The sequence below is a fragment of the Xiphophorus hellerii genome, chromosome 8 (genome assembly GCF_003331165.1).
Source record: "Xiphophorus hellerii strain 12219 chromosome 8, Xiphophorus_hellerii-4.1, whole genome shotgun sequence".
NCBI lineage: Eukaryota > Metazoa > Chordata > Actinopteri > Cyprinodontiformes > Poeciliidae > Xiphophorus > Xiphophorus hellerii.
In genome coordinates, this window is record NC_045679.1 from 17,636,263 (window position 1) to 17,650,720 (window position 14,458).

General features: G+C 36.6%; 1 protein-coding gene across 1 annotated transcript in view; it reads right to left on the reverse strand.

Annotated features, from left to right (window-relative positions):
• Positions 1 to 14,458, reverse strand: part of brinp1 (bone morphogenetic protein/retinoic acid inducible neural-specific 1) — a 117,049-nt gene that overhangs the window by 86,686 nt on the left and 15,905 nt on the right. Inside the window, exon 2 of the mRNA XM_032570103.1 lies at positions 883 to 1,150. Coding sequence (XP_032425994.1) covers positions 883 to 1,100 — 218 coding nt within the window. The 5' untranslated portion in view covers positions 1,101 to 1,150. The remainder of the gene's footprint in view (positions 1 to 882; positions 1,151 to 14,458) is intronic.

The window sequence follows — 14,458 nt, forward strand, 5'->3', positions numbered from 1 at the left end:
TGCAGACTGTAACTATGCAGTTACACCTTTTGCTCATTTAAAATACACCAGAAATGTTACAAATTTTCTGAGGAAAAAGACTAAAACTACTATTGTAGAAAAATACTTAATACTAATAGTAACGGCAAAGAAATGTTGACGTTTTGTCTTTCTTGGCAATTTTTCGGGTACTAAAAATGTGTTGTCTAAATAATTATTATTATACTTTTTTAATGTGGATAAAAAGTGCAAGTTTAGTACTTCATATAGCCTTTTAGATGTCATTAAATAATTATTTTGCACCTTACCTCTATATAAAGTGCGCTATAATTTTATTCCACATGCCTTACATACTACCAGTTTTGTCAGTTCATGCTAAAGTATTACTCACAGGTACATTATTGGCACCGATATCATGGTTTGTTATCTCTTAACACAAAAATTTACTCAAAGAACTGATTGCTTTAGAAGAACTAAAGAGGTAATTATATTTTAGTATGTTTTCAATGCATAAAACATCCTCTGACTGATGCATGAAAAGTCATTATGGATTAATTAAAATAACTGACCATTTATTATTTTTTTATCATATTTTTTTATCTGTATTTATCATCTTTTTATTCACTTTTGCTCATTATGTTTTTGCTAAACACCAGCTGTGTATGGAGGAATAAGATTTATCCAGGATAACAGTAACTGTACCGAGAGTTTGTCATTCTGCTCAAAAGATTTCATAGGACCAAAACACACTGTGTCTAAATATAAAAGTGTGTGTAATAGGTTAAATCTATACACAGTTCAGCTTTTTGCAACTATATGCTCTTAAAATAGATAAACCATTAAAACAGACATTCTCCTAAAAAGCATGAGTGGCATCAGCACGCAGGCTAAAAGTGAACTCACCTATAAATTTTATATCTGGTTGTAAATCCTTGGCGGAATCTTTCCACAAAGGACAGATAGCTCCGAGAGTGGTGGAAAGGTCCACGGTCAGAGATGAGCCAGTCATATTGCTTGGTGACATGTTGTTCAGCAGCCAACAGGTCCTGGCGGGTAGACTGAACTGTTATATGGTCCCATATAAACAGGAAGCAGATGACCTCAATAAACCTCCAGTTCATGCTTTTTCTTAAGCCGCTCTCTGTTCATTCTCGCTCCATTATGTGGAGACCTGATGGGATAGAAAAGAAGGAAGGGAGAGAAGGGATGGGATAGGGATGCACAAAAAAAGAGCTGTTATATGACAAAGTCTATTTTAGCAGTACAAGAAGGTCCAAGAGTTAGGTTAATTGTCTCCTGCTGAACAAATAAAATAGTGCCCTTGTCACTGTCGCTTTACTGTGACATGAAGTGTGCTTATTTTTTGACTTTCTCATATTGTTCAGCAAATATTCTTGTCTGCAGTATTCAGAAAGTGTGCGTCGCTGCATACAATGGCTGTTACTCTTTTGCAGATCAGTATGTGGTTCACCCTCAGCTATCAGGCTGTCTGTTTGTAATTGGTGTCATGATAAGCTCTGACAAGGTTAGAGGACGGCTTTATGATATGTTATGACACTCTACAGCCACTAATGTGGAAAAAAACCGTCTCCCCTTACTCAGTGGTGTCAATTACTGCTGGAGGAAACGTTCATCTTTTGACATTGTTGTTGAACCTATCCATGCCTGGATTGGCCAACTATCATACAACCCAGAAAATATTTTAGTATGTGTTCAATAACAACTAAATAATAATAATAATAATAATAATAATAATAATAATAATAATAATAATATTCTTTAAACACTTTGCCACTCAATGGAATCTCACAAGTTGTTCAAGCTAAACTGTGACAAAGAGAAAGTACACATCTAATAATGATATGTCGCAGATAAAAGATTTTCATCAGTAATAACATTCTAGTTCTAAGGCCCCTGGGCGCAGAACAACACTGCATGTTATTAAGTGCTGCTGGTTGCATAAGATGCTCCAATTTTTATGGCTTATTAGACAATAAAACATCATAAAAGAGCAAGAAAAATTTGATGAAGCTAATCTTTCTGTTAAGTACAAGAGGAATTGTTGGCATATTGATGGAGAAGATCCCCTTTCGTCACATCACAAAATTTATTAAATTAATTCAAAATGTGATTATGTATGACAGATTTAGCAGAGTGCTACAGTACCATCACTACCTAATAATAACATAAACATACAGGTTTACCTTTCAATCATACTCCTACATTTTTTTTTCTTTCTCCCCTCCAGGGCTCTCATGTCCCTTATGTGAAAGTAGGCTGACAGAAAAGGGGGAAGAAGAGGGAGGAAGACATACGGCAAATATTGCAGGCCGCGTCGAGGACTCAAGGCCTCCAAACGTGGGTTGCGCTATCCCCTACGCCACGACAGCACGCCCCCATACTCCTACATTTAAAACAAAATTCAGTTCTTAATCTGATTTATTTAAATTTGGCTCTCAGAAAATATCAATTGATAGATTAAGTAAATATGAACCTATCAGTAATTCTAAAACTAACTTATTTAAAATTAGTTGCATTAACACAGTATGTGTTTGTACTTTAAAACAGTGAAACATTACAATGCTTTTTTTTGCATCTTAGTATCACATAATAAATTGAGGAAAAAAAACAGAACAAAAAACTGAATACCAATGATAATTTTACTTCAATATCCATTTGGGTCAGTGTTAAAAAACCTTTAATGTGCTTGGTACACTATTAAGACTTGTTTTTTTTACAGTACAGACTGTTTTGAAAGCTAAGCCAACCTGATGCTCTAGATTGATTTGTAAAACACAGCCGTCTGGCAAAACATTTTTAGAAACTTTGGAACAGGGCAGGCACTTAAGAAATAATATTGTCAGGTGAGAGAATGAACAGTTTTACTATCACCATCAATTAATGTTTGACACTTAAATTTCAGCCAATGCGGTCAATAAAGTGGTGTCGGTTGCTAACATTACATTCTTGCCAAAAGCACTTAGGGGAAATGTGCAAACCATCTTTTTCCACAGAGTGTTACTGTTTGGACTTCACACACAAAACATGCTCTCTGTATCTAAGATTAGTGGAGTAGGTACATCTACACTGATCTTTTCAAAAACCATTAAGACATAAATAAAAGCTGTTGCAGATAGATAACCCAAAGCAAAAAAAGCCCCTACACATATGACTGAAAGGGGCCTAATAAGAAGCAACAACACTAAGTTACTGAAAGATATAAGCAGTCAACACCAGCCATTGTGGCAATTAACAAACAAAAATGTAAATTAAAAGAAACAACCTAAGAATGTTAATTGCAACATAGAAGTAAAAACTTTTTACTTCTATGTATAAACATAGAAGTAAAATGAGTCTTTGCAAAAGACTCATTGTGTCTTTTGCAAAGACACAATGAGTCGGATGGAGCGTGAATTGAACCGGCAGCCCACCAATTTTGGGATGAACTCCAATCACCAGAGGAGTGGTCCGTTGCTTTCAGACAATTAAATTGACTATTGTTTTGACTTAACTGTCAGAAATCTGATGTGAAGCACATGGTTGTAGCTGGTTTATAGTAAATCGATATTCTTTCCACTTCTGGTTCAGAAATATGTCTGTATCTTAAGCTACCATTGAATTTTGCAACCAGGTTGTGAAGGTTTTGAGGGAGCAAAATCTTGAAATGGAGATATGTCACATTCAATATCCTGGTAATGAAACATCTTTTTATAGGCCATTGATTCACACTAAACCAGCTGATATTAATATGCTTTGATGGGGGCAGGATCTCTGTATTTGTTTATGAGGCAGACAGCCGGTCTCCACTTCAGACCAGACTTAAAAGTTTTCTCTTTGATGGAGCTTATGGTTACAGTGACTTCAGTTATTATTGCTATTTTTTTGTAACAAAAAGTTTTATGTTCTCTTTCAACAGATGATATAGTTTTCCCTTTTAACCATTTCTCTCTCTTGGATAAATTACCAGAAAGCACCATCACTGCCCCTAACTGTATGTTGTTTTTTTTTTTTTTTTTACTACTGAGTCTGAATAGCTCTGTTATCTGCTCAGGCAGGACAAGGGACTGCAGCACAGAGTCTGTGACTTGTTGCAGTTAGTTGGTTTTATGGAAATCCAGCCAAATGCAATGTAATACACAAAACACTTTTTCCTTTTTTCTTTTGCCAATTGGCATAATAAACTGATCTGGACTTCATTATAATTACGACTGTGATATATGTAATTGATTTTAATCTAGCTAAATGACTGGTTTGATTGGTCAACATACCTCTGCATATGCATTGCATTTGTTCTGCGTATTTGGCTTGAGATGGTATTTGCTGTAAATCACCTAACAGAATCGATTGCTTTGCTTTCTAAATACTGTCAGATTTTGGTGAGTTTATGCCTTTTTTGGGACCTCCTAATCCTGTTTCCAGTGCTAATTTTATGTTATTCCACTTTTTACACAAAATTTTATTATGGGACATCTTCTGGCTGATTTCTTTTGGAGGTGATAATTGCTTGGGTTACTGACATTTGGTGTGAAGTACACCAGCCAATTTAATTGCTAAGTAAAAGTCTTTACACTGACTCCCTGTAGCTCAGAGAATGGACTTTAAAATACTTCAGTTAGTTAATAAATCACTGAACAGTTTAGCACCAAAATACATTAAAGTCATCTTGTTGTTTGTCAACCTACCAGACCACTCAGGTCTTTTGGTTCTGGTCTGTTTTGTATCCCCATAATCAGAATCAAACATGGAGAAGCAGCAGTCAGCTTCTATGTCCTTCAAATCTGGATCAAACCTCAAGAAAACTACAAAACAGCTGGAACTCTGATCTCCTTTAAATCAAGACTTAAAACCCACCTGTTTAGAGTTGTCTTTGATTATCAGTAAGTGGAACATTGATCAATATATTTGATGTACTGTATATTTACTTCATTATTTTCATGATGGCATTTGGAAAAACTTGACTTGACTTAAAAAATGTGATAAGTTAATTGACAAAACAAAAGAGGTGTTGCACAGGTGTTGATTACAAGAATTAGTGATGTGTTATAAAACAATATTCCTTTTGTCTGCACAAAGAAAAAGAGAAAAAAACCTTATAAGTATAACGAATGTATTTTTCTTGTCTAACAAGATGTCCTAATTAGAGAAAAGAATGGCAGATGATCAAAATGGATATAGTTCTAATAGCCTGCTTATAAAAAATGAGAACCCCCTTTTCCCTAAATCAATGCACTTTAGCAAAAAAGCACTGTCCATAACAAGCTGGATGATGGACTATTTTGGGGTTGGAACCATGTGGTGCATAAAAGCAGCAGCAGAGCTAGAAATGGGCAGGCATTAGAAATCAAAAACATTTTTCTTTTCCAGTTAAAAGATAGATTCAACTCCAAGAGCCTCTTGCAGTTTAAATGAGGAAGCTTCCAAGAGATGCAGTGAAGCTTTTAGTACACAACACAGGTTTCTTATGAAAACTAAATGTCCAAATGCAGGAAGTGCTGAGTCACAGTGAAGAAATTTGTCTGTACAGTAAATAGGATACTGAGGGTAGACTATAGTTAATTGGTTTGGGAGACAACAATAAATCTGATAAATAGCTGTTAGCCAAGTCCTTTGAGAACTGTTCAATGTAGGAAGCCGTCCTGTGCTGCCACAGGCTGAGACAGCGAATGTGGCTGAAAATCAAGGAGATGGTTTAAAACGTGTATGGGGGCAGTAACTGCTATGTCTCTCTTTTATACTCAGGAAATAACCTTCCATATAAGTTAGAAGTAACATTTAAATTCAACACTATAGTAGAAAAAGACACTGACAATATTTGGCATTTATTGCTAAATTAATTTGTTTTTTTTTGTTAAAAAATTATTGAAATGACTACGATCTAAAATGGGCTACAAGTAATTTCCCCAACATGTTTCTGCTGACTGCGAGTATGATTAATGTTTTTCAGTGTTTTTCAATTTAAAGCTGATATAAAATTTGTGGAGGGTGTTAGAGATCAGGGTGACGGTATAGAAGCCTTCTAACACTTGGAGTTTATCACCAACAATAAATAGTCAAAATACCAATTGAAATGTGGAACGCTGGTCAGCAATTGTAGGGAACATTTGATTGAAATTATTTTTGACGTTCAGATTTATTATACCTGTCTCATTTCCAATAAGAGCCTAAATTGTTGCTCACACTCTCCCCCTGCTCTCTCCTACACTCCACGAATGCTCAGGCTAGTTAGCAAGTTAGGATAATGCAGGATGAACAGTTTTCCTGTTATGGGAAGTTGTTGTCATTAGAACATTGATCAGTGTGTACACGGGCATGACTGACAGCACAAATACCTTCCTCGTGCCTCTGTTTCTGATCGGGAGCAGTGTGTTTCTGTAAAAGACAATAGTAGACATAGGACAAGGTGGAGAAGCTTGATTTTTTTTCACACGTCATCTGCCTCATTCCATTCTATGAATGGTTACTATGTTGTGTTACTATCACAACATAGTAACACTTTCAACAAATATGTAAATAACTTTTTTTTTTTCTTCATAGAAGTTACACAATGCAGCTTTAAGTACATCTGATGTAGTAGTTGTTTTATGGTCATCTTAGCTTTGTTTCTTAATTTTCTTCCAGTGCTAGTCTAGTCTTCTCTTAAAGTAACCACAGAGAACAATTTCAAAATATGTGTGTGTGTTTTACATATATACTTCTGGGGGGCTACATTTGCTATGACAATTTGTGTTTGTGTATGTCTGTTTTTTGTTACTTGAGCATATATGTCATTTTCTGAGCAAATGAGAAAAGAAGAGAAGAAGGCAGAGAGAGTGGATCACATTTACCCTTGAATAAGCAGGGTAAAAAAGAGAGGATGTCTGCTTCAGGAAATCAGCAGGCAGGACAAGGGAGGCTTGTTTTCTCCATCCTCTTTTTAAACAGCCTTATTCATGCCGCAACTCCTCCTTCAGTCTGGTTCTTTCAAGGGGATTCAATCTCCATTCTGGTCTTGTCACCTGCTTTGCCAATCAATTCCCTTCTCCCCTGTGTGGGGGCCTAAGTGTTCCTCTTTATTCTGAAAAGTTCATAAGAATGGAGAGGCTTGTTCTGCTTATTTGTATTCTAAATCCCGGAGAGGCAAGGGTTCGGGAAGAAGTGAAGCTTTTTATGGGGAGACAGGTAGTCTTGAGGGAATTTCAACAGACTATACTATATTTCCATATGCTTTCCAATCTTGATTTATGGACGTGGATACCAATATGTATTATTTATACTCTACAATATTTGTCAAGGAACTGTATGGATGTGAGCAGATGGAGTTCTCTCTGAACTGTTATCAGCACAGCTGCCTCAGAGTGGATTTATTTCCCAGTGATACTGGTATAATGCACGAAGTGAAGCAAAACCTTTGACGTAACGTTATGGATGGTTGGCAGTCTCAAAATGAATTTGTACTCCTCTGGGATATTTTGACACACTTCATATTAATATGACCTCGAGGGGACCAAAGGGTTTTTGTGAGATACATGCCAGATTCATGGAGAGGGTTTGACAGAATGAGGGGAGAGCTGGGTTGCATCTAAATATGCTAGGACACATCTGAATCCAAAGAATTTTTACTGCTCAGGTTACAGTTATGTCTAGAAATGCACGGTAACGGTCTGCCACTTCCAATTGCTAGACAGCAACAGGAATATGTAGGCTGGCTGTAGCTAATTCCATTTGCAGTGGATTCTCTCCCTGACCAACTATCTCGCCTTGGTTGTCTTGTTTCTTGGGGGGAAAAAAAAGGCTGCAGTGGCACCCTGACCTTCAGAAAACATGGCTGAGCAAGCAACGCTCTGTTTGATAATTAAATTCTCTGGTTGGTCAGCAACCAATCAGCTTAGCTCAGGAATCAATGGCTGATTTTTAAAGCGCAAACTAATTCACTAATGGTCAGTTATTCCAATTTACCTGCTTGCTGAATTATTGTATCCAAACCTATTCTAGTTGTGGGAGAATCAATGAAATGCAGAGGAAGAGAGAAAGAGAGAGGAGGCAGATGGGAGTCGGTTGCATCTGTCATGTGAAGCGGTGCAAGGAGAGTGCTCCGAGGTTGATTTAATAGCTGCCCGGTTGAACAGAGGCAATGCAGGGGCGGTTTATGAGATGGTTCTAAACAGGAGTTGTCTATGTCATAAAGCAAACTAATTAATAAGGTTTCAGCGTAAGCAAAGACTTAATAGTTGAGGTCTAAGGTTTGTTTTCTGCGTGACTCAGAAAGATTATTCACACTGGCTAAGCAAAGGGCAATTAAATTTAGCATGAAATAAAAACGGAATTAACTTCTAAGGCAGTGGACTTGGCAGAAAAAAAACCTATGTGACAAGGGATCTTTTTTAATTTTAATGTACATGCTTAACCTTTTCATTAACATGCCAATGGAAACCAAGAGATTATCACGACAAACACTTTATATCTTTTACTCTCAAAGTAAAAGTGCACAGTTTGCTCCTGTCTTCATCTCGTTCAGAGAAAGTGTGCAAAGAGCTGATAGGAGAAACACAACATCCTCAGCCGGCATCACAGCTCTGCACCAAAGAGAGTGAAATGCAAGGTAGCACCAGGCAGCCATTAGTCACCACATCCGCCACTGCTGCTGTTGGCTACAGTGGCAGGGGAAAAGATGAAGATTGATCATTTGTCAACATGCAAATTGGCTTTCAAGTGCTTTCTCTAATTACTCTGTGGTTTTATTGATGAGAAACCAGCCACTGCTTCCCTTCGATTTACCTTGCAGGGCAAAGTCTTTGTTTTGAATACATCATCCCACACCTATCTTTCAGAAGCCTTTAGAAGGGTCAAATGAAATGAGGCAAAATCTTCCAGCCTTAACAGAGTTTACATCATAACTCATTTTACAACATTTCAAGGTAACAATGTAGGTCTAAATGTAAAAAAATATATACATATATAGATTTAATCCCCTCGCTGGTCACACTGAAAATTTACCCACAAAACTCTGTGAAATGAAACAGGCCCTGAATAAGAGTAGGTGGGAAGATGTAAATGACACTGTTCGCACAGCAGCAGCTCCTTGCTCATGCATGTAAATGTCAAGTGATGTTATCTACTGTATGGTTCTCGATGACAGGATCCAAAAGGTCTGCGCCAAAGACAAGCTTGGACAAGTATCTCTCTGAGGAAAGTCAGAATTGGTAAGTACACACTCTGTAAAGTAATTCAAGCTTTTTTCTCATTCAGTTCAGTTTCTGAATCAATTCCCTTCAGTTAAAGAAGGGAATTTCTTCCCTTCTTTAACTGGGAAGTTAAAGAAGGGACGTTAAAGAAAAAAAAGATTCTACTACCCAGCTCACCTTAGACCTTATTGAAGAATTGTTTGATAAATAATTACCAGCAGAATTAAACATGCCTATCCGCCTTCCACTTCTCTCTATTCTGTGACTTTTTCTTGTCATAATTGCCTGTGTCTGTAAAATTGTTTTATTCAAATCACACCATCAGTGCCACAGAGGGTGTGAAGAAGTGTTGCAAGGCTGGTGCACATGGTTTACGTAATTGCATATTATTTTAGGAAGACATATGTGAGGAAATCTCATGTTATCAAGGTGAGAGTGTGATTTTCTTATCCTGTTTCAGTGAAGGCAGTGAGGATTCTGCTGGGAAAACACATGGTACTTGTTTTCTCATGCTGGATTTCACCAGTGTTTACACAATATGATGCTTGCACAACACAATATGTCTTACCCAAACTCATCCCAGCCGTCTTGCTTTGTGAACGACTGTCACTTCCTCCTGACAGATGTGTAATTTAAAAAAAAAAAACATAAATACAGTAAAAACTGTTTTGCAAGATTTTCCTATTTAAAGCTGCTCTCCTCAACCCTTTGCACTAGACTTCATTATGTTTTTTCACATTTCTGAAGGATACTCACTGACATATACATAACATCTGCTGTTCTCTCAGGAGAGTAGCCCACTGGCATTATGCAAAAAGAGTTTCTTTCCTTACTTTTTTCCCAGCTGCAGTGGGTTATTTTTGTTTGCTTTTGCAATCCTTATTAGCTCCCTGAATTCTGATGCAATGCCATCTCTTAAAATACTGACCTCATTTTCATCTAAATATGAAGCTTTCGCTCTGTTTATCCTCTTACAAACAAATAAGCAACGCCACTTTGGTTAGAGTCTCTGGACAACCACCTGGCTCTTCTGCAATGGAAGAAGCAGGACATAAAGGGAGCGGTCTCTGATCCTACTGTTTCTAATTTAAAGCCTCAAGTTTGTGAAATGCATGAATCAGAAAAAATCTGCAGAGATATGGAGCAGATGGTGGAAATTTAATAAAAAGAGAGAGAGGGGGAGAAAGTGTTCCTTTCAGCCCAATTCAATGCAGATTAAGCATCACAAAGCTTAACTGTTCTGTATTACTATGTTTTGTGACTGTACTGACCAAGATATCAGAGTTGAAAAGATGGTGTGTTCTCAGCCAAATTCAATCTCACACATAATCCATCAATAGAGATGCATTTATCTATTACTGCATTTAACATTACAAACCACAGAATGAAGCATTTTTATTTGCTTTCTTCACCCAAATTTGTAATGTAAGAATCCTCTGTGTTGCACCAAAAATGTTTTTGCAACACTGCTGAATAGGCCTGTCGCGATAAACGATAAATCGATTAATCGTACGATAAATTAAAACTATCGACGTCATTTTAATTATCGGCATTATCGTCTCTTCCGGCCTTTTTCTCTTTCTGTTAATGACACTGAATGAAAAAAAGGCTCAACTCCGGTTCTCTCCACTGACTCCTCCCTTCCTCATTTCCTTAGTGTAAAGCCCAGCGCACACTACAGCCGATTGTCGGCCCATTTTCAAAACCTGACAGATCACACATTAGCCGACAGAAATCCTAGGTATAACGGTTCGATCGGGTTCCTTCCTGCCCTGTGGTGTCCAACAATGGGCACAAAATAATGGCTACAAGTCCAGTGAACTAATTTTAAAACCAGGCATTAATCAATGTTTTACTACAATCTACCTGCAATGCATGTGGCTAGTGTCAGCGTAAAGTCCTGACTGAATGAAAATCATTATAACCTATTTACGTCACGTTAACGAAGAACAGCTGAAAAGTTACCGGGTTTATCAACTGCGGTAGCAATTTCGCTCCAACTCCTCCCCTTGTCATTTCTATATTCTTTGCATGTTAAATAAACATTAATGTTGTTTCCACATATCATCTCCAATGTTCGCTGGACTTCGGGTTGCGCCGTGTCAGCTGTTTGGGATTCCCCTCAGTAATTTCCCCTCAGAAAGTACGGAGGAGAATCCGCGCTTTCTGATTGGCTACCTGTCACATTCAACAGGCTGCGTTAAAGATCCCAGTCGGGGAAAACCCCTGATTTAGATCTGAGCGGCCATGAGGATCTACCGTAACACACCACACAATCTTAGGAAGACCAAAGGTCTAAGATTGTCTTAAGGGGAAAAATAGGAGCAAAAAATCATGTAGTGTGAACTATTGCATCAGGTAGTCGATGTGCCCATCTTCTCTATTTAAATCTAATTATTACTGAAGGGCAACATAATATACACTTCATAATCTGCACTCTTTTTGTTGAATGCAGTATTTATTTCCACTTTGGCTTTATGTTGTTTAGTTTTTTTTTTTCAAGTGCGTTTTTTGTTAATGGAGACTGAGAATCCATTTTATTTTCGTTTTTGGTTATTTTGTTTATTTTGTTTATCAGCTCCAGTGTTTAGTGTTCTTTTGAAAATAAAGTGTATCTATCTTTGGCAAGAAATCGCATGGATTATTATGTCATTTCCATTAAATCAGTGTAAAAAGGTCTTCAAACAATATTATCGTTTATCGCAATAATTTTTGAGACAATTAATCGCTCAGCAAAATTTGCTATCGTGACAGGCCTACTGCTGAAGCAATGACATGAAATCCTACAATTTATCAGCATGCACTACAGGAACATAACAATAAAGGGATTTAGGCCTATGTAAAGTTACTCTTTCTAATCCAAAGAAATATATTTTAGGAATTTTAGGAATTAAACATGCTTTGTTCAAATAAGGATTTTTTTGTGTGCTATAGAAAACAAAATGTAGCAAACGTGTGCACATAAATTGATCTATGAGTACTTCAGATATTACAAGAACTGTTATAAGGCTGCAAGAGTGAGCATTTTTAGTCAAAAAGACTTTTCTTTTTCTGGTCTGTATTTTGCGCCTCTTTTTGGGAGGTTATCGTTTGCAAAAATGAGTCCTTGATTTAGGTTATTTCAGCCAACATGTTCCTATTCCCTGTGTTAACTTTGAAAATAGAGTGCTCTTGACCTCTTGTCTTTGAAATTCTTTCACTGTCGCTGAATTTCTCACTTAACGGTCCTCTTTTTAATGCTGCTGCTCAGAGGCTTTTGCCACAAGGCTAGGATCTCTATTCCCCTTTCTTTAGTAGTTCGCCTCTCCCTGTCAGAAGCGGAGGCAAACTTGTATGTAAGTCTTGTACAACTTTCATCTCTGGACAAGAATTTAGCTCATCTGTTCAAATATGCTCCGAATGAAACCCCAATGCATGATTTTTGATTGCAGCTTTTCCTTACTTGCTGAATAATTCACAAATCAATTCTTTCAAACTTCTGCTAGGAGCCCCAGAGCAACAGGGGTGATTTTGAGGGTCTTCTTCAAATGTTTGCATTCAAAAAGGCAGCAAATGTCACATTGTGATTTAAATTTTAATGAGGCTGTTTAGGTGTAAGCTATGTTTGCCCTCTTTGGTATAAGGTCTGCCTATTCTAATTTAAATGTTGACTAAAATGTAGAATTTATAATAAGTTGTAGTTATTATCATAATCATGATCATATATGGTTGCAGAAAAGCTATGAAACTATTTTATTTTCCCTAAGAAAGACAGTGAAAGTAGTCGTACACAAGTAGTAAAACGTTTCACTTTTACAATCACACAATGTTTCCTTTTTTTCTGAGCAGGGTCTTAAAGAAATTGAAATGGGAAGAAAGCCATTTTGATTTTGTCAAAAAAGTGTCACATCATTAAACATCTAAAAATGAGATAAAATGCACTTTTGTGGCAAAAAAATTATTCTAGTGTAGATATGACAAACAGAAGGAAGGAAAACAATACATTTGACCTAATTTTAACTTTACTTACTTTTCAGTTAGTAGAGTAGACCAAAATAATGAGACCATAACTCTAATCAGAGAAATCTATTGTCATCGGAAGCAAGAAGTGTTAATTATGACTTTTGATACATTGTGAAAATGAACAAATTCATGAACCAGAAAAGGTTAAAATAACTTTGAAGTTGTCACTTGGCAGAAAGAAAAATCTGTCAATTGTGAGTCCAATCACATTGTAAGAAGGTTCTCAAACAAAAGCACTGAGTGTGGAGATTGATTTGAGGTTCTGTGCATTTTATTTGGATGTAAATTCACTTTGTCTAACAAATAAGCAGCTAGCATCATTTAAAGGTCAAGTTGTGCACGTGATGGATGCTCTCAATTCAGTGAATACTTTGTCTGCAATTTACCAAAAAGAATGGAAGTGAGTGTCGACACAAATTGGGGCTGTTGGGTCCTCATGTTAGCATATGTTTTGGACTATTCAATCACAGGTAGAAAGCAATCAATACCTAGGATGGATTGAAGGCGCTTTCACATTCTATCCATCAGCCCATTTTCAGAACTAGTTTGGATACATGAAAACAACCATGACTGAATTTGTTTATCATTCCTCTTGCAAATCTATCCTGTGCTGCATTCATGGAACCCCTACTAAACTAATAATCTTTACTTTTGGGAAACTTTAGAGACCACTGCGGTGTGATTCTTTTCCCAATTTCCCGCCAAAAAGGTTTAAGACAAAATTATTCACATCTACCACTAATTTCAAATAATGCAACTGATGCTAACTGAAATATAGCAAATTCAATAAATATTTTCTTATCATTTTAAACATTTCCTAGGATTGGATTTTTGAGAACCATAACAGCAAAATTAAAGACTACTTTGTCACACTCAATGACAGGATTAATAGGAGACTCAGTTATGTGATTTTGTTTTTCTTGTTATTGGTAATAGCCGTGCATGCTGTTTTCATTTTATTTTAAAATACTTTATGAGTACCAACACTATAACAAACATGGAAACTTAATCATAAAGTTCACATAATATATAAAAATGCATGTCATTTTTATGTACGACATGCATATGTAAAAATGCATATGATAACTTTTTTCAAACTGTTTTACTTCTTTCTATTGTTCCTGTGGGTACAAACAATGTTGAAACATTTATGTAGTATGTGATTAGACACAAATGCAGCTGCTTAGATCATGGTTACTGTGCATATAAAAACTGCTAGGTTATTTGTTGGGTTGTATGATACTAGAGTGCTAATTGGCTAGATTTAGTCGAACATTAGTCTAATGGTTTGGAGAAGAAACCAGAAGGGACCTTGT